Source organism: Saccopteryx bilineata, chromosome 2 (assembly GCF_036850765.1).
Source record: "Saccopteryx bilineata isolate mSacBil1 chromosome 2, mSacBil1_pri_phased_curated, whole genome shotgun sequence".
NCBI classification, from domain to species: Eukaryota; Metazoa; Chordata; class Mammalia; order Chiroptera; family Emballonuridae; genus Saccopteryx; species Saccopteryx bilineata.
Window position 1 is genome coordinate 158088161 of NC_089491.1, and position 24860 is coordinate 158113020.

At 34.2% G+C, this 24860-nt stretch overlaps 1 protein-coding gene across 1 annotated transcript in view; it reads left to right on the top strand.

Annotated features, from left to right (window-relative positions):
• The window catches only part of TRHDE (thyrotropin releasing hormone degrading enzyme), a 442374-nt gene that overhangs the window by 311248 nt on the left and 106266 nt on the right, over nucleotides 1-24860 (top strand). The window contains exons 8-12 of the mRNA XM_066254840.1: nucleotides 7907-7972; nucleotides 9019-9206; nucleotides 16052-16140; nucleotides 22086-22219; nucleotides 22340-22395. Of these exons, the coding sequence (XP_066110937.1) occupies nucleotides 7907-7972; nucleotides 9019-9206; nucleotides 16052-16140; nucleotides 22086-22219; nucleotides 22340-22395 (533 nt within the window). The remainder of the gene's footprint in view (nucleotides 1-7906; nucleotides 7973-9018; nucleotides 9207-16051; nucleotides 16141-22085; nucleotides 22220-22339; nucleotides 22396-24860) is intronic.

Genomic DNA, 24860 nt, shown 5'->3' on the forward strand with positions numbered 1-24860 from the left:
GGTCAATTCTTGAGAATGATCCATGTACACTGGAGAAAAATGTATACTCAGTCACTTTGGGATGAAATGTCCTGTAGATGTCTATCATATCCAGGTGCTCTAGTGTTTTGTTTAAGGCCACTATGTCTTTGTTGATTCTCTGTTTGGATGAATGATCTAGAGCCGTCAGCGGTGTATTGAGGTCTCCAAGTATGATTGTATTTTTGTCAGTTTTTGTTTTAAGATCGATAAGTAGCTGTCTTATATATTTTGGTGCTCCTTGGTTTGGTGCATATATATTAAGAATTGTTATGTCTCCTTGATTCAGTGTCCCCTTAGCCATTATGAAATGGCCATTTTTGTCTCTGAGTACTTTTCCTGTCTTGTAGTCAGCATTATCTGATATGAGTATTGCTACACCTGCTTTTTTTTGGATGTTATTTGCTTGGAGTATTGTTTTCCACTCTTTCACTTTGAATTTGTTTTTATCCTTGTTACTTAGATGAGTTTCCTGTAGGCAGCATACCGTTGGATTTTCTTTTTTAATCCATTCTGCTACTCTGTGCCTTTTTATTGGTGAGTTTAATCCATTTACATTTAGTGTAATTATTGATACTTGTGAGTTCCCTATTGCCATTTTATATCTTGCTTTATGTTAGTTTTGTGTCTTGTTTGATCCTTCTCTTTCGTTTTTCTATCTTTTGTTTTTATTTGGTTGTATTCCATACATCTTTCCTCTGTTGCTATCTTTTTTATCTCATGTGCTTCTGTGGTGGTTTTTTCAATGGTGGTTACCTTTGAGTAATGAAAAGGGTCTCTACCCTGTTCATTGTAGCGAACTATTTTGTGAGTACTTTTGCACTCCATCGTCCTTTGCTACTGTTAATCTCCATCTTCTCCCCCTCTTTCTTTTTGTTGTTGTCACAGTTTAAATTTGGTTTTATTGTGTTCTTCTTGGAGCTTTTACTTGTGGCTCTGTTTTTTTTTTTTTGTTCTTTGTATCTGATTGGAGAACCCCCTTTAGTAATTCCTGCAGTGGGGGTTTTCTGATGATAAATTCCCTCATCTTTTTTGTATCTGTGAATGTTTTTATTTCTCCTTCATATTTGAAGGATAGCTTTGATGGGTTTAGTATTCGTGGCTGAAAGTTCCTCTCTTTCAGGACTTTAAATATTGGGGTCCACTCTCTTCTAGCTTGTAGAGTTTCTGCTGAGAAATCTGATGATAATCTAATGGGCCTTCCTTTATATGTTGTGTTCTTCTTTTCCCTGGCTGCCTTGAGAATTTTTTCTTTGCTGTTGGTTTGTGTCAATTTCATTATGATATGCCTTGGAGTAGGTTTTTTGGGGTTAAGAAAACTAGGAGTTCTGTTTGCTTCTTGAACTTGAGGCTTTAGTTCTTTCCACAGGCTTGGGAAGTTCTCATCTATTATTAGTTTGAGTATGTTCTCCATTCCATTTTCTCTCTCTTCTCCCTCTGATATACCTATTATTCTTATGTTATTCTTTTTGATGGAGTCAGATAATTCTTGTAGGGCTATCTCATTTTTTTTAATTTTTGAGTCTCTTTCTTCTTCTCTCTGTTGTGCCTCAAGTTGCTTGTCTTCTATTTCAGTAATCCTCTCTTCTATCTGACCTGTTCTAGTAGCTAAGCTTGTTACTTCATTTTTCAGCTCTTGAATTGAGTTTTTCATCTCTGTTTGATTTGTTTTTATAGTTTCAATTTCCTTGGACATATATTCTTTGTGTTCATTGAGTTGTTTTCTGAGCTCCCTAAATTGCCTTTCTGTGTTTTCTTGTATATCTTGGAGGATTTTTAGGATTTCTATCTTGAATTCTCTGTCATTTAGCTCCAAGGTTTCCAATATATTAAATTTTTTCTCCATAGATTTTTCCTCATCTATCTGTGTTACCTCTCTTTCTTTTGTATCCATGATATTCGATTTTCTCTTCCTTAATGGCATCTGAGGGTGGTTTTGTTGATAGTATTAATGAGATTTAATAAAGAATAAAAAGTTAAAAAAATAATAAAAAATATAAAAAATCGAAAAGAGTTGTTTTTTTACAAAAAATTAATAATGAAATAAAGAAAAATAAAATAAAATAAAAATTTTTTAAAAAAGGAAATTATTCCCCCCTCCTTTTTTTCTCTCCTCTCCTCTCCCCTCTTTCTTGAGAAAATCTTGTGGTGGACTGTGAATTATAACAAACAATGCCTGTGATGGAGGGCCTGAATTGGGGAAAAGTAATAAAGGGGCAAAAAAAAAAAAAGAAAAAAGAAAAAAAAAAGAGCGTATGGACCCACAAAAAGCAAATAAGGAAAAAATTTGGGTCAAGAATAAAATGATTTGCTTTTAGGTGTTGGTTGTCTAAGAGTTATGAGAGGAATAAGAGGAAAACGGAAAAATGGGGGGACAAATTAAAAAATTACTATTGTATTTAGTGGAACAAGAACTAGATAATATGGAGAACCAGGGATGGGAGCACTGCTAGTGAGTTAAAGAGGTGAAGTAAAAAACCCCCAAAATGCCACAAACATAAGTTTGAGTCCCAGATAAGATAATTTGTTTGTTATTGAGGTTTGAATGAGAGGAGATGTAAAGGAGAAAGAAAGAAACTAATATAGAGGGAGAAAAGAAAGAGAGAGAGAGAAAAAAAGAGGGAACCACTAAAAGAAGAAAAAAGAAAGGAGAGAGAGAGAAAGAGTTAAGGGTTTTAGAGTGCAACCCTCATAGAGAGAAAGGAAGAGAAGAGAAAAGATAATGGGAGATGTAACACTTATGGGTAGTGTAGTTCAAGGAGAGGAGAGAGTAAGACCGGTAGTAAGTTAATCGGCCAAATTGGAGGAGGAAAAAAAAGTATCAAGAATGAAGATAAGAGAAACAAACGAACAAATATAATAAAATGGGATAGGTTATAAAGTCTACAGATTATTGTTGATTTTTAGAGGTTATCTTCTTGCTTTTTCTTTTCTCTCCCTCTTCCTGGTCGGTGACTCTGTACCCCGGGTTCTGCCCCTTTGGCACACTCAGGTAGAGGTTTGCAGCTGATAAGTCTCTATGGCAATGTCATGTATTGTGCTTTAGTCTCATTGGCAGTCGAAGCTCATTAGCATTTATAGGCTCCGACAGTGAGAGAGTCCGTGTTCCTGGAGCCTTTCTCCTAGTCTTTCCTTCCTCAATTAGTAGCCTGATAATCCAGCTATGGGGTTGCTGCTGCCTTTGCCTGGATAGTAAGAGGCTCAAATTGCTGGCAACTCCCCACTCTATTTCCACTCAGCACAGGGCTCTGGGTAAGGCTCAGTCAGTCAGAGCTGCTAGCATAATCAGGCGGGCTTTCCGCCCACTCAAAGACCTCTGGCTCTGCCACTCTGTCCGGTAACACAAGCGGGCGCCCACTTCCGGGGCGCTTGGAGGAAACTCTCACTCACTGTCTGCGACCAGGATATCTGGCCAGCAGTCTCACGCTCTGAGTGAAACCCCCAACCGCAGGGAAAAGTTGCAGCGTTGGAATTGATTCTCGCTCTGTCCCCGTGCGCGGCTTTTGCAAGGCGCTGGGGCGGCCCAAGATTCCGCTTTGGCCCACACAAAGGCCCCTGACTCTGCCCCTCTGTGCGATAACACAGGCGCGCACTGCCGAGGCACTCGGAGGAATCGCTCACTCCTTATCTGCACGCGCAAACCAGGATATGAGGCCGGCCGCATTTCCCTCTGAGTAAAACACCCTCCAGCACGGAAAATCTCCACCGTTGGAATTAGTTCTCACTCCCTCCCGTGCGTGGCTTTCCCAGGGCGCTGGGGCTGCCCAGAGACTCTGCTTTCGGCCCACAGAAAGGCCTCTGACCCTGCCTCTCCGTGGGGCAACACAGGCACCCACTCTCGGGGCCTAGGAAGAAATTCTCGCCCACTAACTGTGCACCAACCAGGAGACTGGGTAAAATGGCTGCTCCGCTTGTCTTTTTTTGTTTGGGTTTGGCACGAGTGTTAGCTTGTATTGCCCGGCTTGCCACAGGATCAGATTTTCCTCGGCTTGGATCTCCGTGCCACAGCCTGGTTCGGCCGTTTGTGTCACGGCCTGGATCTATTCACCCCCTTTGCCCGCCTCAGTTTCTATATTCACAGTTACCAGAGAAAGCCACCCTGTTTAGGTTAGTGAGGAAGGCGGAGCATTTCTTACTCCCTATTTCCTTCGGGGTTTGGTTATATATTTAGCCAATTTTTCACTCAATCATACCTTTGGGTGTATTACGAAGCATCTGGAAGCTCCAAGTATAGGTTTTTCTGTTTCTGGTTGAAGATCTTGTTGAGTTTTGGGGGAGATTTATCGGTATCGCTTCCTACCCCGCCATTACTCTGACGTCATCTCGGGTCTTGTTCTTTGTTTTTTATTCTATATAAGTTGTGAAAAATAATTTGTTTCTGAGGCTAACAATAAAATTTAATATGTCCTTATTTGTTTCGTGTATATCATCCATTAGTGTTGTATAGGTTGGAGTTTGGGGTTGCAAGCAACAGAAACAAATTCTGGCTAAATTAAGCAAAAAGGGATTTATTAGTAGGGTGAAGGGAAGCCCTTGGAATCATTGGGAAGGCTGAAGGATCAGGCTTACAAAATAGGTAATAGGAACTAAAATAGACTAAGAAATTAAGAAACCTGGCCAAACTCGTGCCACAGGACTGGCTGGTTCAGTTGCTGCCATTTGCATCGCTGGCTATCTCTGGAACTTCATTGTCAGCATCATAGGCATAATCTTTCAGCTATTCCTGTTACTAGCTGAAAAATCTTGTTGCTCATGTTTTAGCCAGGTAGACTAGAGAGGGAATATTTAGAATTTTTGTTCTTTCATTTCAAGAGGGAGGCAGAGCCCTCACTTTTCACTGAAGGTTCATTGTGAGTTACGCCCCCATATAAAAGTGGTATTCACATGCTGGAAAGCCAACAGACTAAAATATGCCCATGAAAAATTTTTTATTCCTAACAGAAAGAAACAATATTTCACATCCCTGCTTCAACCTTCTTGTCACATAGAAAAATCAATGCCCTGGATACACCTGGCATTTCCCAGATAGTCTTACAATAGAAGGGACTATTTGTCCCTTCCCAGCATCACTGAGGCCCAGACTTGCATCCTCATCTCCTTGGAGAAACAGTGTTGGTGGTCCACCCATAAACTAGTCTCCCCTTCTTTCTTGTAAACTGAATTCTGACTTTGTTCAGGTCCTTACTTTCTTCTGTCCAACTGCACACTTCATGGAACTGAGTGTTGCCTTGTGTTGGTCCAACACAGTTCTCCCTATGGCTTCATGAACAGGTTTCAGCTAGAGTAATGATGCACTTCTGACAAATGGGAAATGTGGGGAGTGATGCAGCATTTGAGGGGAATGTTTCCTGATTCTTACTAAGAGAACCTCAGGAAGTAGTTGTTTCTTTGCTCTGTGCCATGTCATATCTTAGTGTGATACCAGGGATCGCTGCATCTGTCCAGCCTGCCCTTTCTTGTGAGAATGTCGTTTTGCTTAATATGCTTTTCACTTTTAATCAGTTTTTTATCGTTATATGCCTTAAGAACATCCTGGTGGTTATCTTTGTTTTATTTATTTCAACAATTCTGCTATATGTTAAATATTTTGTGTAAAGGACCCACAATTCATTTTTCCAGTTAGTATTAAAACATTCTTTTACTTTATATCATAACGTCAAATCTCCTGCTGATTGACTTTCATATACAGAATGTAAAAAATATTCATAACTCCAGCCATTTTCATATTCATTATAGGTTTGAAAGGAGCCAGAAATCTTATTGAATCATATACCAAATGTTTGATTTCATCTTGTCAAATAGTAATTGTATCAAGACTTCTGAAGTTTAAGTCACAGAAACCTTCCTCCACAAATCACATCCCAATATTTGCAGTTGTTCTCAGTAACTTTTTCTCCACCACCCTTTCCTAGCACCTTGAAAGCTCCCTGGCACATGCAAAATGCATCATGCATTTTATAAGATGAATAAACAAATAAATGATTGATTATCAAAAATCCACATTTACTACTTTTTAAACTTTTCTTAATAATTCTAAAAAGACAAAGCAAAATTTTCTTAATTTTAAATATACCTTCTCTTTTGTTTGCAAAAAGAAGGCTAAAATAAGTAATGAAAACATTTGACCTGTGTAGAATGCCATTAACACCTTCAAGTTGGGACTGCTGGGAGTCCAAGAATACATGCTATGTATCCTTGAATACTGAGGTGGCCAAGTTGGAGCTTCTTCCTTGGCCTGGGTAATTGCCAGTTTAGCCTGCTTACAATGTAAATCTGTACTTCATTTTGAACTGAAGAGGGAACTAGGAGAGGAAATCCAGTTGTTGATCAATATTGGGGTAAGGTCAACTCATATCATGAACACTTGGGTTTTCATGATATGTCTATGAAGAGAATCATGTAGTTATGTATTAGACCTTTTGAGGTCCATCTAGTATTCCTTTGTTCCCTATTTTGGATTATTTTAGCAGCACTATTTATAAACTGAAACCAATAATAAATAGTTTTAATTTTAATACTTTTTATTATAGCATCACTAAAATAAAATTCAAATTTATATTTCATAATTCCCAATGTTTCCAAATTTATTCATTTAAGTGCTGCAAAAACATAAAAGACAATTCTGTCAATTAAATCTGAAATAATTTATTTCAATCTAGGTCCCTGGGTTCTAATAGACAATGCCTCATATTCATGTTCAAAGTTAAAATGGAGGTTCAGATTGGATATTCATTGTTGTATTTTTACAACAAATTTATTCATAACACCTGATGATGATGATGTATTTGTGATTGCAAAGCTAGTGTTGGACATTTCATCTCTAGGAGTCTGATTAAGTGGGAGTTGTTATTTGCTGGGCTATAAGTTGCCAACAAAGCTGAATCAGTCACAGGTGCTATAATTTGTATTTCAGAAAATTTGCTTCCCCAACTTTAATTATCCACAAAGTATTTTACGCTTAGTAAAGTACTAAAAGAAATCAGCACTTTTCTTTTTTTTAGATTTAGTACTGTGGTTTAAATTAGGATTTTGTCTATTTACTTACATGTTGTAAAGGTGATGGAATTTCAAATGAAGGATGAGACTTTCTGTTTCACAAAATAAAACACTATTTTCTACTTTGGATTCAGAAGAAAAGAATGCCAACTAGCCATAACTAAATAGCACATTGTCAGTGACATAAACCATGCTTCACAGAAGGGAGAAGGCATGAATTAGATGGAAAGTGTGTACACATGATTGAAAATGGGAACTGGGACATCCTAAGACCAAAAATATTAAATAAGTTTAGCTTTGAGTTTTTCTTATTAACTATTAGTATGTGTTTCAAACTCATGGAAATAAGTAGGTATCATTTGGTATTGCACAGCCTGTTCTTTGCAGAAAGATGAGGGAACATGACAGGTTGTGAAGATAATCATCACTAATTTGTCAAAGCAATTCCTCTTCACATCTGCGTATATCAATCAGGTTCTTTTTTTATTTATTTAACATAACTAAAATTTTTTCAACACCAACATGAAAGCATTATAGGAACATAGTAATATATTTCATAGCAGAGATAGTTTCTTCTTAATTGCTCAAAGTTGATTTGTTCAATTACAGGAAGATCTTTAACCCTGGAAATCCATAAGGAGTGATTGGGGCTATGAAAATAATTTTAAGAGATTAATAATATCTAAGAGATTGATGAATTAATTATGAAATACACTGTAGTTAAATATTTTTGTAGTATTTAAAAGTTAGATTCTTTATCTTTCTGAATGTCTTTTGTTTTTGTTATTGCAGTTCCAACAAATAAGAATGGTTAATTGAATTGAGAAATAAATATGCTTACTGAAAATTGCTTAGCTTTTGAATTGTAATTACAATTTTCCTTTCTTTATAGGATTATTTAACCATTCATAAGTATGGCAATGCAGCCAGAAATGATCTTTGGAATACACTTTCAGAGGTAATGTATAGAAGGCTTAGATACCAAAACCTCTTCTTGAATATTTGAATTGAGTTTATAAAATAGTCATAATTTTTATTGACACTGACAGTTTGATTTTACTTTTTTTGTGTGTGTGTGTGGTATTTTTCCGAAGTGAGAAACCCCCGGGGGGGGGGGTGCGCAGACAGACTCCTGTATGCGCACGATCAAGATCCACCCAGCATGCCCACCAGGGGGCAATGCTTGGCCCTTCTGGGGCATTGCTTCACTGCAGCTGGAGCCATTCTAGCACCTTAGGCACAGGCCATGGAGCCATCCTCAGTGCCCGGGCCAACTTTGCTCCAATGGCGCCTTGGCTGCAGGAGGAGAAGAGAGAGGTAGAGAAAAAGAAGAGGGGGAAGGGTGGAGAAGGGGATGGGTGCTTCTTCTGTGTGCCCTTGCTGGGAATTGAACCTGGGAGTTCCCCATGCCGGGCTGACGCTCTACTGCTGAGCTAACCGGCCAGGTCCTGATTTTCCTTTTTATACTTCTCTTTTCTTGTTTTGTTTTTGATGTGTTACATGTGTATTTTAAAGACAATGGTGGCTGAAATTGTTTAAATAACAAGTAGTGGTAAATGATATCTTGCCTACTTTCAAACACAACAATACTTCTGAAATATAATTTAATATGGTGTCAGCTATTCATGCTAAGGAGATAAATATTGACATTTCAAAGAGATGGTTTCGTCCATGTGAGTAAAAAATATTTAAATTTGTTGCTAGACATACTGGACTTAATGATACTGCAAGTGCTTGCTTTAACAATAAAGTATGTTTTATCTTCCAATAAGTAAAAAGTTATATATATATATATATATATATGTGATATATAAGATACATATATATGCATGAAGATAACTTGAAGCAAGAAGGTTGATTTCACTAACATTATATTAGCTTTACTGGTTTTAAATATTTTCATATTTAGGTAAATCATAAAAGTAAAAATTAGAAACAGTTGAATGTTAATTTTGTTTATAATTCATGTTTATAAAATTAATTTATATAATTTTGGTTATAAAGGCTTTAAAAAGGAATGGAAAATATGTAAATATACAAGAAGTAATGGATCAGTGGACACTCCAGATGGGTTATCCTGTTATCACCATTTTGGGAAATACAACAGTAGAAAATTGGATAATAATTACTCAACAACATTTTATTTATGACATCAGTGCTAAAACTAAAGCACTTGCACTTCAAAATAACAGGTACAACACTTATTTACACATGAAGTTACTTTATTTTGTTTTACTTTGCATTTTTTTTGTATTTTAAAAAGCATTGATAATTTTATTCTAAAATGTTATAAGCGAAATATAGTTTTGATTTCATTATTTACATATGTATTTTTATTTTGTTTCTTCTTTTACTCTCCTTTCCAGATATTTTAATCATCAAGATGATAGCACACCAAAGTTATTTTGTTTAGGAAGAATGGATTTAAATTATCATGATGATTTAAGAAAATAATATGTGATTATTTACTTTTTCCTACATATATTTGTTGAATTAAGTTCAGAAAAGATACACTGAAGTGAATTAAATTAAGTTGAGCAAACTGTGGTTTTACAGAGAAAACAGAAACTAATAATTCAGAAGACGAATTAAAATAAATAAATAAAAAATAAAAAATAAACCACAACTAGATTAAATAGTGTCTGAGCCAAAGGAACTCAAACTGGATTGATTTCTAAATGGTCTAAGTATCAGAATATATTCTCTTCCCTCATTTCTGGTGTTTCAAATGACTAAAAAGACAATATACTTAGAAGTTTAAATCTTGATACTTTAACTTTTTTTTGAAACTCTCATTTAATTATTGATATTTCAGCATCAAGTGTTTCTTTTCTTCTTGTTATTTTAGTGTTTGTTTCTTATTAAAAGTTGAGCCAAGAAAAGATAGTAGATCTTTATCACTCAATTTCACTTCTTATTAAGTTGGAGGGACAGGGAGGAATGGAGGTTAAAATTAATAAATAAAACAATGTGTCTGGATTAGGTTGGTCCTGCTATCTTCTTTTACCTTGGAATATTAAGAGTCTGACTTTATCACCTGTTAGCACCTAGGAAATCTGAAGTATGAATTAAATATTCTTTGTTATTTAAGAAGAATCGAAATTGTTCCAAAGTAGGCTACTTCCAAGATGAGCTACAATAGAACCAATTGAGAAATTTATCAATGCCTCTGGTGACTAAATTTGGAATTCCATTTAGAAAAACACTCTTAAATCTCCTACTGTGTGTGTGTGTGTGTGTGTGTGTGTATGACTATATATGCCTTCAACAAACAGCTCTGTAATCCAACTGTTTGAACCCATGGAATATGTGTTACCCTGACACACCGTCGGTCTGACTTTATCAATTCTTCATTCAGACTGTATTCTCCGAAGCTGCCATGTACTGGTTCTGATCATCCACTGTCTGGCTCCAGGCCAAATATTCTTAGGCATAAAACCTGGGCTTTGCAAAAGTACATAAAAATTACTTGACTATGGTAAAGTTAGAGAGATTCAGCTATGCCTTTGAGAATGATCAATCTGATACAAGCGTCACTGATACTGAAAAGCATAAAAGACTCGCAGGTGACAGGATGAATTTTGAACAAAAATACCCCGTCAATCTATAGCATGCCTTAGATGTATCAGCCACAAGTCTGACTATTTCAAGGAAAAATTTCTCCTAGGCTCTAAGTATGGAAAATCTGTAAAGTTTTGTTTGTGTTAGAAAATCATATAGATGATTTTAGAGCCTTGAAAACTTGGGCTATAAGATATTTAGAGTAACATAATACATGGCATCCCATTAATCTTAAAAATTCTATTTTGAAACAATAGGGCTTGCAATTGAAAATTTAGTAATCAGTTTTATTTTATTGATCATTTAATTTACTATAACATCGTGGTCAAAGTTTTATTACTAATTTTATCTGCTCTTATATATAGCCTTTCTAGACCCTTATTATACAATGCAAACATTTGATATAATGACACATAATATCAATCTATGCCAGAAAACATATGAATTGTGGATATTTTCAGAGCCAGTATAATCAATTCTTTGTCTTGAGTTTTGTAGAGGACACTAGAATATCACTACAGCATGCCTAGAATAGTTTTTTTAAAGACTTTATTCATTTTAGAGAGGAGAAAGAGAGAGCGAGCGAGAGAGAAGTGGGGGAAAAGCAGGAAACATCAACTCCCATTATGCCTTGACTGGGCATGCCCAGGGTTTCAAACCAGTGATCTCAGTGTTCCAAGGTCGATGCTTTATCTATTGCACCACCACAGAACAGGCATACCTAGAACAGTTTTAATGTACATAGTAATTATATTTTAAATTTGTAGTAGGTATAGTGCAGCACAGAAAAGAAAGATATCTACATAAACAATAGTTGTACAAAGTTAGTTGATATGTACAAGTGAGTAAAATATTTGCTGGAATTTAAGTATTTGTGAAGTGTGAATTTGTATATAGCTTTTGGATAGCAGTTTGGCCTCTACACTAATGCTTTACTAATATCTGTACTATTTTTAAAAAAGATTTCTCATTCAAACTAAATGTATACATATTGTTTTTACTTTTAACATAATCATCAGAATAAACATTGGTATATAAAAATGTGAATTACTAATGAAGAGATGTAGACCCAGGGACTGTTAAAAAAATAATATCTTGGAAGTCTTTTGAAATAAAATTTTTCTGATTTTTTTTTTAATCCTGCATAATATGAGAAGACAAAATTTAAGTTAAACTACTGGGCCACAATCTAACTTCACAAGTAATTTTCTTCTTTTTTTTAGCAAGAGACAGAGACAGAGAGAGAGACAGACAGAAAGGGAGAGACAGACAGAAAGGGAGAGAGATGAGAAGCATCAACTCGTAGTTGCAACACCTTAGTTGTTCATTGATTGCTTTCTCATATGTGCCTTGACTGGGGATCTCCAGCTGAGCCAGTGACCCCTTGCTCAAACCAGTGACCTTGGGCTCAAGCCAGGGACCATGGAGTCATGTCTGTGATCCCATGCTCAAGCCGGTGACCTCAGGGTTTCAAACCTGGGTCCACAGCGTCCCAGGCCATCACTCTACTGACTGTGCCACTGTTTGGTTAGTCCAAGTACTTTTCTCTTAGTCTCTTTTAAAACAAAACCCACTGTAGTCTTAGATTTTTCTTTAAGACTAAGTCCCATTATTTTATTTTTTATTTTATTATTATTTTTTAGTACAGTTTACTTTCATTATTATGTTTAGCTCAGTGGTTAAACAGTTCTATACTTTACACAGTTTAGCTTTCTTTACAGCATACTACACAGGGCTCTTCACTCAATAATGGTTAGGGTTTTCCAACTTTTTAAATTGTAATCATAAAAGAACATAATTTACTGTGAAAATTTGTGAAGAGACTAAATATTTGTTTGAAAAGTTATGAAAAATAACATCTAGTAGTGGTAGCACAGCAATTCAGAAATGAATACAAATTTCAGAGATGCTTAGTAATTTGTAAATTTTATTTGATATTTATGAAAAAGTATAGATATTGGTTGTATGCATGTGTATGTATGTGTGTATATATACAGACAAACACACAGATACTTGAACTAGAGTATAACAGCATTCTTAGGAAAAATGCAGATGTCTATTTTTAAAGTTTTATAAAATATCCAATGTTTGTATCCTAATACCTTCGAGTCAACATTTTTGCATCTGAATAGCTATGCAATGCAATGCCTGCCATCTAGGCGCTTCCTACATGAATGTGGGATTTCTGTAAGCAATATGAAGATATTGATATGAATATTTTTCCTATACTTTAGAGATTTTTGCTAAAACTCAAATATACCAACTTTTATCATAATTTTTAATTTTGTTATTTAGAAGAATACAGTTTAAATACATGCTGACTATAAGTTTGTTTAAATTAGTGGCAAATAATGTTTCACAACATGTTATGACATGATATAAAAACAACATATTGATCCTTGAGGATTTTTTATATTTTTATATATTTCTTGCCCTTTAACTGACACTTATTTGAGTTCACAGTTTACATAGTTAATCCAACTGGATATAGGGAAAGTGTACTAAAAAAATCAAGTTTACAAAGTTCATCTCTGTCTTATACATAGACTTATTTGGTCCCTTTTATTTTACCTCAATCTAATTCAACAGCAATTTATAGAATACTTTTTATTCCCAGCCTTTTGCATGATCTCAGATATGAAAATATGTGAATAATTTAAATTTAGACTCAGATCCAGTGGTGGGGTTCAGCCGGTTTGCACCGGTTCGGCATAACTGATATCTAATTGTTGCGTTTGGTGAACTGATTGTTATAATGGCGCTTGTAATCAGGTTCTCTCTAAGGTGGGCTCCTGGGCAGCCACCCTATGTGGGAATCTCAAAGTTACATTCCTTCCTCTTTTTTAATGTTCATCTGTGCAACAGCGAATTCTAAGCACCTGTGGTAATATGTATCCCGTCCATAGGTGAAAAAAAATGGCGAGTAAGGACGCCAATCAAGAAGCAATATGGAAATACTTTAAATAACAGTTTTATTGGGGTTTTTTGGTCAGGTATTATTTAATATTATTTCATTAATTTTTTAAAACTTTTTCTTCTAACATAATCTTGTTTTGTGTATCTCTTATTTTTCTTAAATTTAAGTATTAAATGCATGAAATAATAAATTACCTTTTCATATATTATTTTTTTATACTTAAAGTGGTCATTAAGGTAGGGAACCAGTTGTTAAATTATTTGAATCCCACTACTGATCAGATCCAGAGTCAGACAGTGTTGTTTCTTAACTAATTATTTCAATTAATCACAAAAAGTCTTTAAAAAGAATGGTTGTTAAATAAATTCTCTGTGTTTTCATCATAGAAAATTCATCAAATACTTGTGATATATTCTTAATAATATGTTATGAACTTGGGGATTTTGGTTAAAAATCTTACATGTGTTGTGTTCATGCACTTTTACCTAAAATATCAAGACGTGTTTGGCTACTGTAGATTATTTCCTAACCAATTTTGAGGAGTCCATTGCAGAATAACATTAGGTCTCTACATAGTTGAAACTTAAAAATATTTCTCTGATTAAATACAGCATATAGTTTAAAAATATAATTTAGAATCTTAAACATTATTTTGAATTTCTATATTGGAGATAGCAGTAGGTTTAAAATTATGAATTTCTTTCAATCTTCCATTTGGATTTGTTACTATTGCTGAGGTCTGTTCCTTGTGAATAAGAAAAATGAAATGATAAAATAATCAAACTCTACATGACATTTGGAGGAGATGCCTTGTCTTTCACCCCCCCCCCAAAGCATGTTCATTATGTTTTTAGTTCTATAACCTCAGGCATGTTCCCTGAAAAATTCTCAGTTCTCCATTTATTCCACATTTATTGAGCTCATACAGTGTCTCTGTTTACATTTTAAAAATAAAAAAGAGTAAGAGAAAATGTCAAGAACAATGTGATTTCACTCATATGTGGGATATAAAACTGAAACAACAAATGAACAATCAAGAAAAACAAACAAGTAAAAACTCATAGACACCCTGGCCAGATAGCTAGGTTGGTTAGTGTGTCGTCCCAAAGTACAGAGGTTGTCAGTTTGATTCCCAGTCGGGGCACATCACATACAGGAACAGATCAATGTTTCTCTCTCTCTCTCTCTCTCTCTCTCTCTCTCTCTCTCAAAAATAATAATAAAAAACAACCCTTATAGACACAGACCACAGTATTTTGGTTACTAGGGGGAAGGAGGGTAGGAAAGGGTAAAGGAGACCAAATATATGGAGATGGAAGAAGATTTGATTAGGGTGGTGGGCATACAATGCAATATACAGATCATGTATCATAGAATTGTACATTTGAAACCTGTATTATTTTACTAACCAATGTCAACCCAATAAATTTAATTAAAAATAAAAAATACATATTTTTCAATGCTGGATATTGTTAGCTCCCTCTATTGCTAATGATGCAATGATAGGTCAGAATAATATGGCTATATTTTAGTAAAAGAAACAAGATGTGGTCACCAAACTTATTGTAAACCCATCTAACATGTCTCTGTCTACTCATCTGAGATTAAATTGATATTACTCTATGTACAAGTGTGGACCTTAATTTCCATCCTATAAAAAGTCAAAGTGTATAAAATGTTTCTCTTTAGTAGTCAAGACTCATGACTGATCTCTGCCTGTTGGTGGATGATTTTACAGGTCAATCTGGAAATCCATTTCCAGAAAACAGAGCATTGAGTGTGTCCTACAGTGTTCTTTGTATTGATCTGGATTTTAGGGATATCAGATTAGTTTTGCTTTCCAGTTACTCTGCTTTAGGTGTGCTACATTAAACTTTCTGTGAAAATATGATAATAGTATTTTTTAAAATAGTTAGATAAATAAGAACATTGAAATGTAAATGCATGAAACCACTAAAATGTCTTTTAATCCAATATAGAAACAAGTAGGAGTTATTTTTAGACTTTAATAAATATATGGTGTAGTGCCTGACCTGTGGTGGCACAAGTGGATAAAGCAATGACCTGAAACGCTGAGGTCGCTGGTTTGAAACCCTGGGCTTGACCTGTCAAGACACATGTGGGAGTTGATGCTTCCTGTTTCTACCACCTTCTTTCTCTTTCTCCCTCCCTTCCTCTCTCTCTCTCTCTCTTCTATAATGAATAAAGTCTTAAAAAATATTAATATATATATATTATATATGGTGTGACTCAGATTTATAGGTTTTATGTACTTTTTATTCCTAATATGAAATGCAAGTCAGGCTATTTTTCCCCCCATATAAATTGTTTTGTTGGCAGTCCTATTGAATTAAAATTAAACTCTTAAGAGGCCAAGTCTACTTAGTGGCATTGAAAGATTGAATTAATCTTTTTGACTTATTTTTTACTTTTATAACTGAGGAATTTTTTCAGTTTCCTTAAAGAGAATAATAAAAATCACAAAGAAGATTCATAGTACATGTTGTTTATTTATTTGTTATAACCATTTTCATTCTTAAAGCTTCTCTTATTTTGCAGTTACCTGTGGCAGATTCCATTAACTATTGTGGTAGGAAATAGAAGTCATGTGTCTTCTGAAGTAATTATTTGGGTGTCTAACAAATCAGGTAAAATATATATTCTCCCTCCAAGGGAACTCTTTGGTTTTAGATAATTGTTTAGCAACTTAAACTCTGTGTGAATAAAGACACATTAGAAAAGAATATAGAGAAATGATAAGCACTTCTACAAAATTAAATATAATATAGTATAATGTCTACATAGTCTGATTTTGGTTGACCTACATAATTATTAAATTTTTTGTCTTTGATGGTAAATAGAAAATTTAAAAGTATTTGTAGTACTAATTTTAGCTGTTTCAAAGTGTATCATTTGATAATCCCAAATGTAATTAAATTATAATCAGAACTCCCAATAGAACAGTATACCAAATACTGAAATACAGGCCACATTTAGAATTGCATTTTCCTGTTATCTTCTCTTTACCAGACTGGCGTTTAAAGAATTGGAGAGGCAATATTCTCCATAAAATTAGATAATTATAGGGTTTTAACAGAGGGATGTTGATCAGTCACTAAACTATCCCAAGGTGGGATCAACTCTCATGGGGCAGAGAAAGATGAGATTCTATTCTGTTTCTAAATATCTTCAAATAAGATAGCAACCTATTTCCACTCACTGTCAGAAAGCTATTAATTGAATTCAGTTGAAATTCTTTATGCTAGAGTGACAAATAGGTCTCTATTACTTGTTTTCCATTAATTGAAGAAAAAGTCAAATGTCCTTTTTATAATATATATAGATTTAGATGGTCAAGTATGCCGACATTTTGTTTTTCTTACTCCTTTCAAATGTTCTGCCAATTGAAGTCATCTTGCTATTTCATAGGCAGCATTTTAAACAAACACAGTTTTTTTTTTAAAAAAAATAAGTGGTATAAAGGAATAAACAACAACATAAGTGTTCAAAATACATACACACATACATAAAAAAGGTTCTTACAGCTGAATCTAATTTGTTTATTAGAAATATAAACACATATTTCTAGTTGGATTTCTATTCAAATTTTCATGTTATTGTATTTTTAACACATAATCACATTATGAAAATATATACCTTCATATATATATGTATATATAGTGTATAAAGATTCATACGTGATACATTAAAATGTTTATTTTAGAACTTATTGGTATTTCTCCTTTTAAATTTTTTATTATCTATTATTTTCATTTCTTGGAGTATTTATATGATGATTCTGAATCCACATTTACAGTATTGCTTGTCTTTATGCTTCTCTTTTTGCTCCATGTAGTTCTTTTATTTATCTACATAATTTGTTATGAAATGATGAGTAAAAGCAGTGGGTTGTTATTGTAACAATTCAACTATTAGAATGAAGTCATCCCTTTATATGATTGCTAGGAACATGAAAAAGGGTAGGTTTTAGAAATAAAGTAAAACATTTCTTGTTGAAAGGTAGAATGGAAATGGGAAAATTAGAAGTACACAAATATATTGATCAAACATCAGAATCAGCCCCCAAATTAACTTTCAGACAGTGTTGAAATTCTGAGCAAGTTAGATTCTTTTTGGATACTTTTTCCAGGTCTGTTTCCTCTAACTCTCTAGTTACTTCCATGCCATTATTCATGGTGTCTTTTTTTTTTTTTTAATAAATTTTTATTAATGGTAATGGGATGACATTAATAAATCAGGGTACATATATTCAAAGAAAACATGTCTAGGTTATTTTGTCATCAAATTATGTTGCAAACCCCTCGCCCAAAGTCAGATTGTCCTCCGTCACCCTCTATCTAGTTCTCTGTGCCCCTCCCCCTCCCCCTAACTCTCTCCCTCCCTCCCTCCCATGGTGTCTTTTTATTCCATACAAAGTATCCAGAATGGTGTCACAACTTTTCTTGACCAATAGCCACAGATTGTTGAATATGAGAAGTTGTTTTCATTTATAGTCTTTCAATATTAGTCAGGAATCACAACATGATAGTTAAAATCATATATTTGTCTAAAATACCTTCTACATTAATACAGATAGTTGTTATACACATTCATAGTTTGAGTCGAATATAACTCTGAGAGATATTTAAATAGACAGTGATATTAATGGCACAGTCCCTCACCCCGAAGTTGTACAGTGTTCAACCTACAGAATAAAAGGTATCATTTTCCTTTAAATCATAGCAGAGTTTTCTGGTTGATAAAACATTGTTTCACTTAAAATTTTGAGGGATTTGTGGGGAATATCCATATTAGTAAATGTTTTTTATAGTCTTTATAAATATATAAATCTTGAAATTTCTAAGAAGGACCTAAAAGAAAATCAGCCTTTCTGTTTTCCTGTTCAGTCTTATTCAAACTGTACTTACTTTTCTTTTGAAGTTCCTCAATTTGATGATGAAAAAGAAAACTGACATCAGGAAAAGATTAGAAGAAAAAGGATTATCAAGTCTTGTCTTCTTTTCTTTCTTTCTTTTTTTAAAATTTAAGTGAGAGGAGGGGAGATAGAGAGGTGGACTCCTGCATGCACTCCAACCAGGATCCACCTAGTGACCCCTAGCTGGGGCCAGTGCTCTGCCCATTTGGGCAGATACTTGCAGTTGAGCTACTTTTAGCACCTGAGGTGGAGGCTTCATGAAGCCATCCTCAGCACCTGGGGCCAACGCAGTCAAATCAATTGAACCATGGCTGTGGGAGAGGAAAAGGGAGACAAAGAAAGAGGGGGGGGAGGAGAAGCAGATGGTCACTTCTCTTTTTTTGTGACAGAGACAGAAAGAGTCAGAGAGAGGCACAGATAGGGACAGACAAACAGGAAGGGAGAGAGATGAGAAGCATCAATTCTTCATTGTGGCACCTTAGTTGTTCATTGATTGCTTCCTCATATGAGCCTTGACTGAGGGGCTACAGCAGACTGAGTGACCCCTTGCTCAAGCCAGCAACCTTGGGCTTAAGCTGGTGAGCCTTGCTCAAACCAGATAAGCCTGAGCTCAAGCTGGTGACCTTAGGGTCTCGAACCTGGGTCCTCCATGTCTCAGCCTAACACTCTATCCACTGCGCCACCACCTGCAGGCAGATGGTCACTTCTCTTGTGTGCCCTGATGGGAATTGAACCTGGTACTTCCACATGCTTGATTGACACTCCGCCACTGAGACAGCAAGCCAGGGCCAATTTTTGTCTTCTTTTATACTAAATTATAGCTTCTCTTTTCTTTCTTTTATATATAGTCAATCAATGTCAATGAAACGTATTTATCCATAAAAATATTAAGAAAATATTCTGGGCCCTGGCCAGTTGGCTCAGAGGTAGGGCATTGGCCTGGGTTGTGGAAGTCTTGGGTTCAATTCTGGTCAAGGCACACATAAGAGGCAACCATCTGCCTCTCCACTCCTACCCCCTTTCCCTTTCACAGCCATGACTCAAATGAGCAAGTTTGCCATGGGCACTGAAGATGGCTACATGTCTTCACCTCAGGCGCTAAAATAGATTGGTTGCCTAGCAATGGAGCAGCAGTCCAGAGGTCAGAGCATCACCTGGTAGGGGCCTTGCCAGGTGGATCCCATTAGGGGTGCATGTGGGAGTCTATCTTTGCCTCCTAGCTCCTCACTTAATAAAAAATATCCCCCCAAAAACAACAAAACAAAAACAACAAAAAGGCATGCATAAAAATTTTCACAAACCGTAATTACCTTCAGGTTTTAGTTAAGAATTTAATATTATACTTAATCTTTTCATTTTTATTTTTCTTCAGTGAATTCACACACAATTAATTGAAATCTTTTTTATGAGATTATTTTAGTTTTTAAGAATGCCATATTTTTTAATTCTTTTTATATTTACAATTGTAAAATAGTCACATTCTAAAGCTTCACAGAAATTGTGTGGATAAACACATTAAATTTTGAAAACTATTCAAAGTATCAGAAACTTGGGAAGTTATTAATATTTTAGAGCAATAGCTAATAGATTTATTTTCCCAAGTGCCATGAATTAATCTCAGTAAAGTTTCAAAATAAGAAGAAATAACCCCTTCTTCTAAATCATAGAATTAAAAGGGACCTTAAATGCCATCATCTGGCACTTAGGTAAGGAAATTGTGAACCAGAGAATCACTGGCTTATATTTAAGCAATTTTATACAGGAAAACTAGAACTAGAATTCAAATTTTCTAATCTTGTTCTAATTCTTGTTTTCAATGCCCCTTTTCTCCTTTTGAATCTGTATAAGAATGTGAAAAAATGTCTGTCATATTATAGTGAAAAATTTATACCATCTTGTCTCAATATGGTGAAATTTAGTAAAATGGACACAAAAGTCAAGAGACTTGAAATGGACCATTTCCAGCTTTCTTGGACAATTCAATTAATGTATCTCAGCATCATTTTTTATCTGTTCCAACAGATACTATTTATAAATGTGGGAAGAATTTGAAGTGCTATTTGAAGCAATAAAGACTAGATTTTTATGTTCACTATATGCTTAAGTTTGAGAACTTTTTTATCTTACTGTAGATTTTTAAAAATTGGTAATATGTAACATGTATTGGATTTGTTTCCATTCTAGACCTAAGCAATTAAAGGTCATTGATGTTCACCCAATAATTTTTGTGGTATACCCCCTTATTTTGTGGAATTCTACTTCAGAGAGAGTACTTTGGAAATTCAGTGTTTAAAAAAATAAATAAAACCTGTTTTGTAGTCAGATGTAAAAAGCTTGATAATAGAATGGGAATTGGAGTTTGTGCTTCTTACTCAGGCTTGACACAAGTAGTTCCTATGATGCATTTTAATTATAGAAATTAGACCAGTGGTGTGGGCATGTGTGCATGCATATACACTCACACACATTTGTATAAAATATAAATCTTAAGTAAACTTCATACATTATGGAACTTCTATGAAGCATGAACCCTGATGATTAGAATTGTGACCTAAGATTCTGTGAAGTCAATAAAAGCTGACATTAAAAGCGAATGAAGTTCTTTCTTTGTATTTGACAGTTAATATGTAAGTTATAATGGTTATAATGTTGCTTTTGTTGGCTTGCTTTAATTGAATTACTAGAGAATATAACCAAGTTATCATTTTCCAAAATGATTTTAATAAGCTGAATTTACTATCTTGTTCTAATTATATGTAGTAATATTAGTCTTAAACAAATGAGGTTCCTTTTTCCAACATTATTGATGATGATGCAAAGTTTGTTATTTATTAGTATTTCCAAGAAAGCACAAGAAAAAATGCAAGGAACAGCAGTGATTTTCAAATAAATGAGTTCTGGTAATTTTTTACTGAATAAAATAAGTAAGATATGCACCTAAAACATTTTCTTTTATTCTAGCCACATATCCATATACACACAAACTAGAAGTCTACAATATGGTAATGTAGTTCTTGGCTACATTTATTCTGAGAAAAAAACAAGTTAGGAATAGGTAATGGGGTTTTATAAAAAACAAAAGTGTTAATTATTAAAAAAATTAATTGAGGTAATGAATAACCAACTAAAGATTTTCTAGCAAATTCTAGATATAGTGATTAATTGATTAAAAAGATTTTAATTAGGTATTTAGGATGATGTTCTCTCTTTTTTTAAATTTTATTTTAAAAATTAACTTTAATTTGGTGACATTGATCAATAAGAGGACATAGGTTTCAGGTAAACATTTCTACAGCATTTGAACTGTTGATTATGTTGTATACCTATCACCCAAAGTTAAATCATTTTCTGTCACCTTATATTTGTCCCTCTTTACACCTTTCCCCCTCCCTTCTTCTTCATGTTTTCCCCCTATGTCCCCATCCCTCTAGTAACCACTTTATTCTTATCTATGTCCATGAGTCTCAGTTTTATATCCCACCTATGTATGAAATCATACAGTTCTTAGCTTTTTCTGATTTACTTATTTCATTCAGTATAATGTTCTCAAGTGTTCTTTTTAAATTATTCATATTGTGATATCTGATATTAAGAAAACATACCATTTTAACTCTTAAAATTTAACATCTATTCTACCCCCAAATATGCTATTTTCAGAGCACCACAGAATAACTTCTTTGGACAAAGGAAGCTGGTTGCTTGGGAACATCAATCAAACTGGCTATTTTAGAGTCAACTATGATTTAAGAAATTGGAGATTATTAATTGATCAATTAATCAGGAACCATGAGGTAAACTGGATTTACTCATCAAAGACCGATTTTAATATGTTAACCTGCCATTTTAATCCTAAGTGGTTCCTTTTCTCTCTCTCTCTCTCTCTTTTTTTTTTTTTTTGGTTGACCTCATAGGTTCTCTCTGTCAGTAACCGAGCAGGCTTGATTGATGATGCCTTCAGCTTAGCCAGGTATGTTTTCCTGTGCAGCTGCACAATAAAACTTATGTCTATAAGACTTATTATAATAGTTAAATAGTATGTATGTTTTGAATAATGTCTTTTAAAAAGAATTTCTAACATACATTCTCTGTGTTTGAAGATGAATTAAAATAGTGTCCCAAACTCTTGAGCAATCATAGCCATAGGATATTCTTGAGTCAGGAGAAGTTTGATCAATTTTTGCTGCAAATTCAATTTAACACTCTGGAGATTAATAATCTCTTCAATTTTGTTAATGAACTCTACAAAATAATCATTGTGCTATATTTGAACTTTGATGGAAAATACCTTCAAGCTTCAGCAATTTTTTTCTTGAAATATATTAGTACATCTTTATATAATGTTTTTTAAATCTAATTTATTATGAAAAACTTTTGCTACAAGATGAAGGTAAATATTCCATAAGGTAAATATGTTCTGGACAAAATATATATTAATCTTGTCACAAAAGTCATTAGTTTTATTTCTAATATTTGTGTTATTTTTATAATTAGATTTATAATATTAAAATCAGTAATTCTTTTAAATAGTCATTAAATGCCATATTTTTTATTTTTACATTAATAAAGTTCCTTGGAAATAATATTTATAAACCCAAGCTATTTACTCAATTTTAAGACTACTAAAAGAAACTCATACCTTTTAATATTTTGAATTAACCCATCCAACTACAGTTTTAATTTTTTTTTCTGAATTTTTTTGAAGTGAGAAGTGGGGAGGCAGACAGAATTCCATATGTGCCCTATCGAGATCCACCCGGCATGCTCATAAGTGGGTGATGCTCTGCCCATCTGAGTCCTTGCTCCTTTGCAAACCGGAGCCATTCTAGTGCCTGAGGTGGAGGCCACAGAGCCATCCTCAGCGCCAGGGTCAACTTTGCTCCAATGGAGGCTTGACTATGGGAGGGGAAGAGAGAGATAGAGAGAAAGGAGAGAGGGAAGAGTAGAGAAGCAAATGGGTGCTTCTCCTGTGTGTTCTGGCCGGGAATCGAAGCCAGGACATATACATGCCAGGTGGATGATCTATCACTGAGCCAACCAGCCAGGGCAAAGTTATCTTTAAATGGAATATTTTATTTAATTTATGATTATTTTCCCATTAGGATGCAAGTAAAGAAATACAAAATCAGATATATTCAGATAAGTGCCCTGAACTTCCTTGGTGAACAATTATTCATATTTTACTATATTCTAGTAAATATTTCATAGTGTTGCTACTAATCGGTATCAACCTTCTTTCAGTTTCATGTTCTCTTTAGTTTCTCATGTAACAAGTAAGAAATAGCAGCAAATATTTATTAAAACATGTATTCCAGGTATTGTTCTAAGGATTTTATAAATGGCCTTGTTCAATTTTTTTCATAAACCCATGGAAGAGGTTTGACTACTTCAGCCATTTGACAGCTGAGACATAGGGGTTAAGAGGGGTTTGATCACTTAGCTCAGGTTACACAGCTTTAAGTGAGGGGTAGAGGTTGAGATTCAACCCCAAATAGTGGCACAACTTAAGAGCCCAAGTCTAGTGACTTTGCCTATTATATAAAATTTCTCTCCACCCTCATCTCACTTGTCTGTCAAGAATATTACTAGTCCCTTAAAAAAAAATAACAAACATTTTATTTGCATTTCCTTAACTGAGTCTTACCTGTTATCCCTAGTGAGAGTGAGGTGACATCCTGAAGACCTTTGTTTGTGCTGAACGACTTACCTTTCTGGGTCCCTGATAATTTTTGGTTGATCTTAAAGACAGGGCTTTGTCTCATTCTTGTGTTACTACTGCCTAACTTAAACTCTGGTACAGGGTTCTGCCAATATATATTTGTTGCATGAATTGATGATTAATTATTTGGTATTCAAATGATAAATGTTCAAGCTATTGTTTTGTGCAATTCAATAAACTTATTCTAGATATTGTTTAATGGTTGTTTTTAAAATAGAAATACCATATGAATGCATTCTAATTGTGCAACATTAATACAAAAGAGAAATACAATGTGAAAATTTTATTTTTCTCCTCTCCCTTGCCAACACTTTATCCTCCTCACATGTAAAATTATTATTTGCTCTGTTTCAATCCAGCAATTTTTCTTTATATTTTCATACAGTTTGTTATTTTTTTACATGAACAGAAATGCATTCTGTTCTCTGACTTGTTTATAAAAAAAAAGTCTGGGGAGGTTTGTTCCATTGTTTCTGATTTTTCATTATAACAATCATGACTGCAGTGAGTATCCTTAGCAGTCTTTTGTTTTGCATATATTTATATTTATAGGATGGATTCCTGACCATGCAATATTTTGTTCAAAGAGCATAAAATTTTTAATAAATGTTACAAATTGTATTCCAAAGACTTTCCCAATTTAACCCTCTATCAAGTATGTATGAGTGGGTTCAATTCCCATAAACCGAAAGTCTTGCAGCAAAAATAATCTTTTG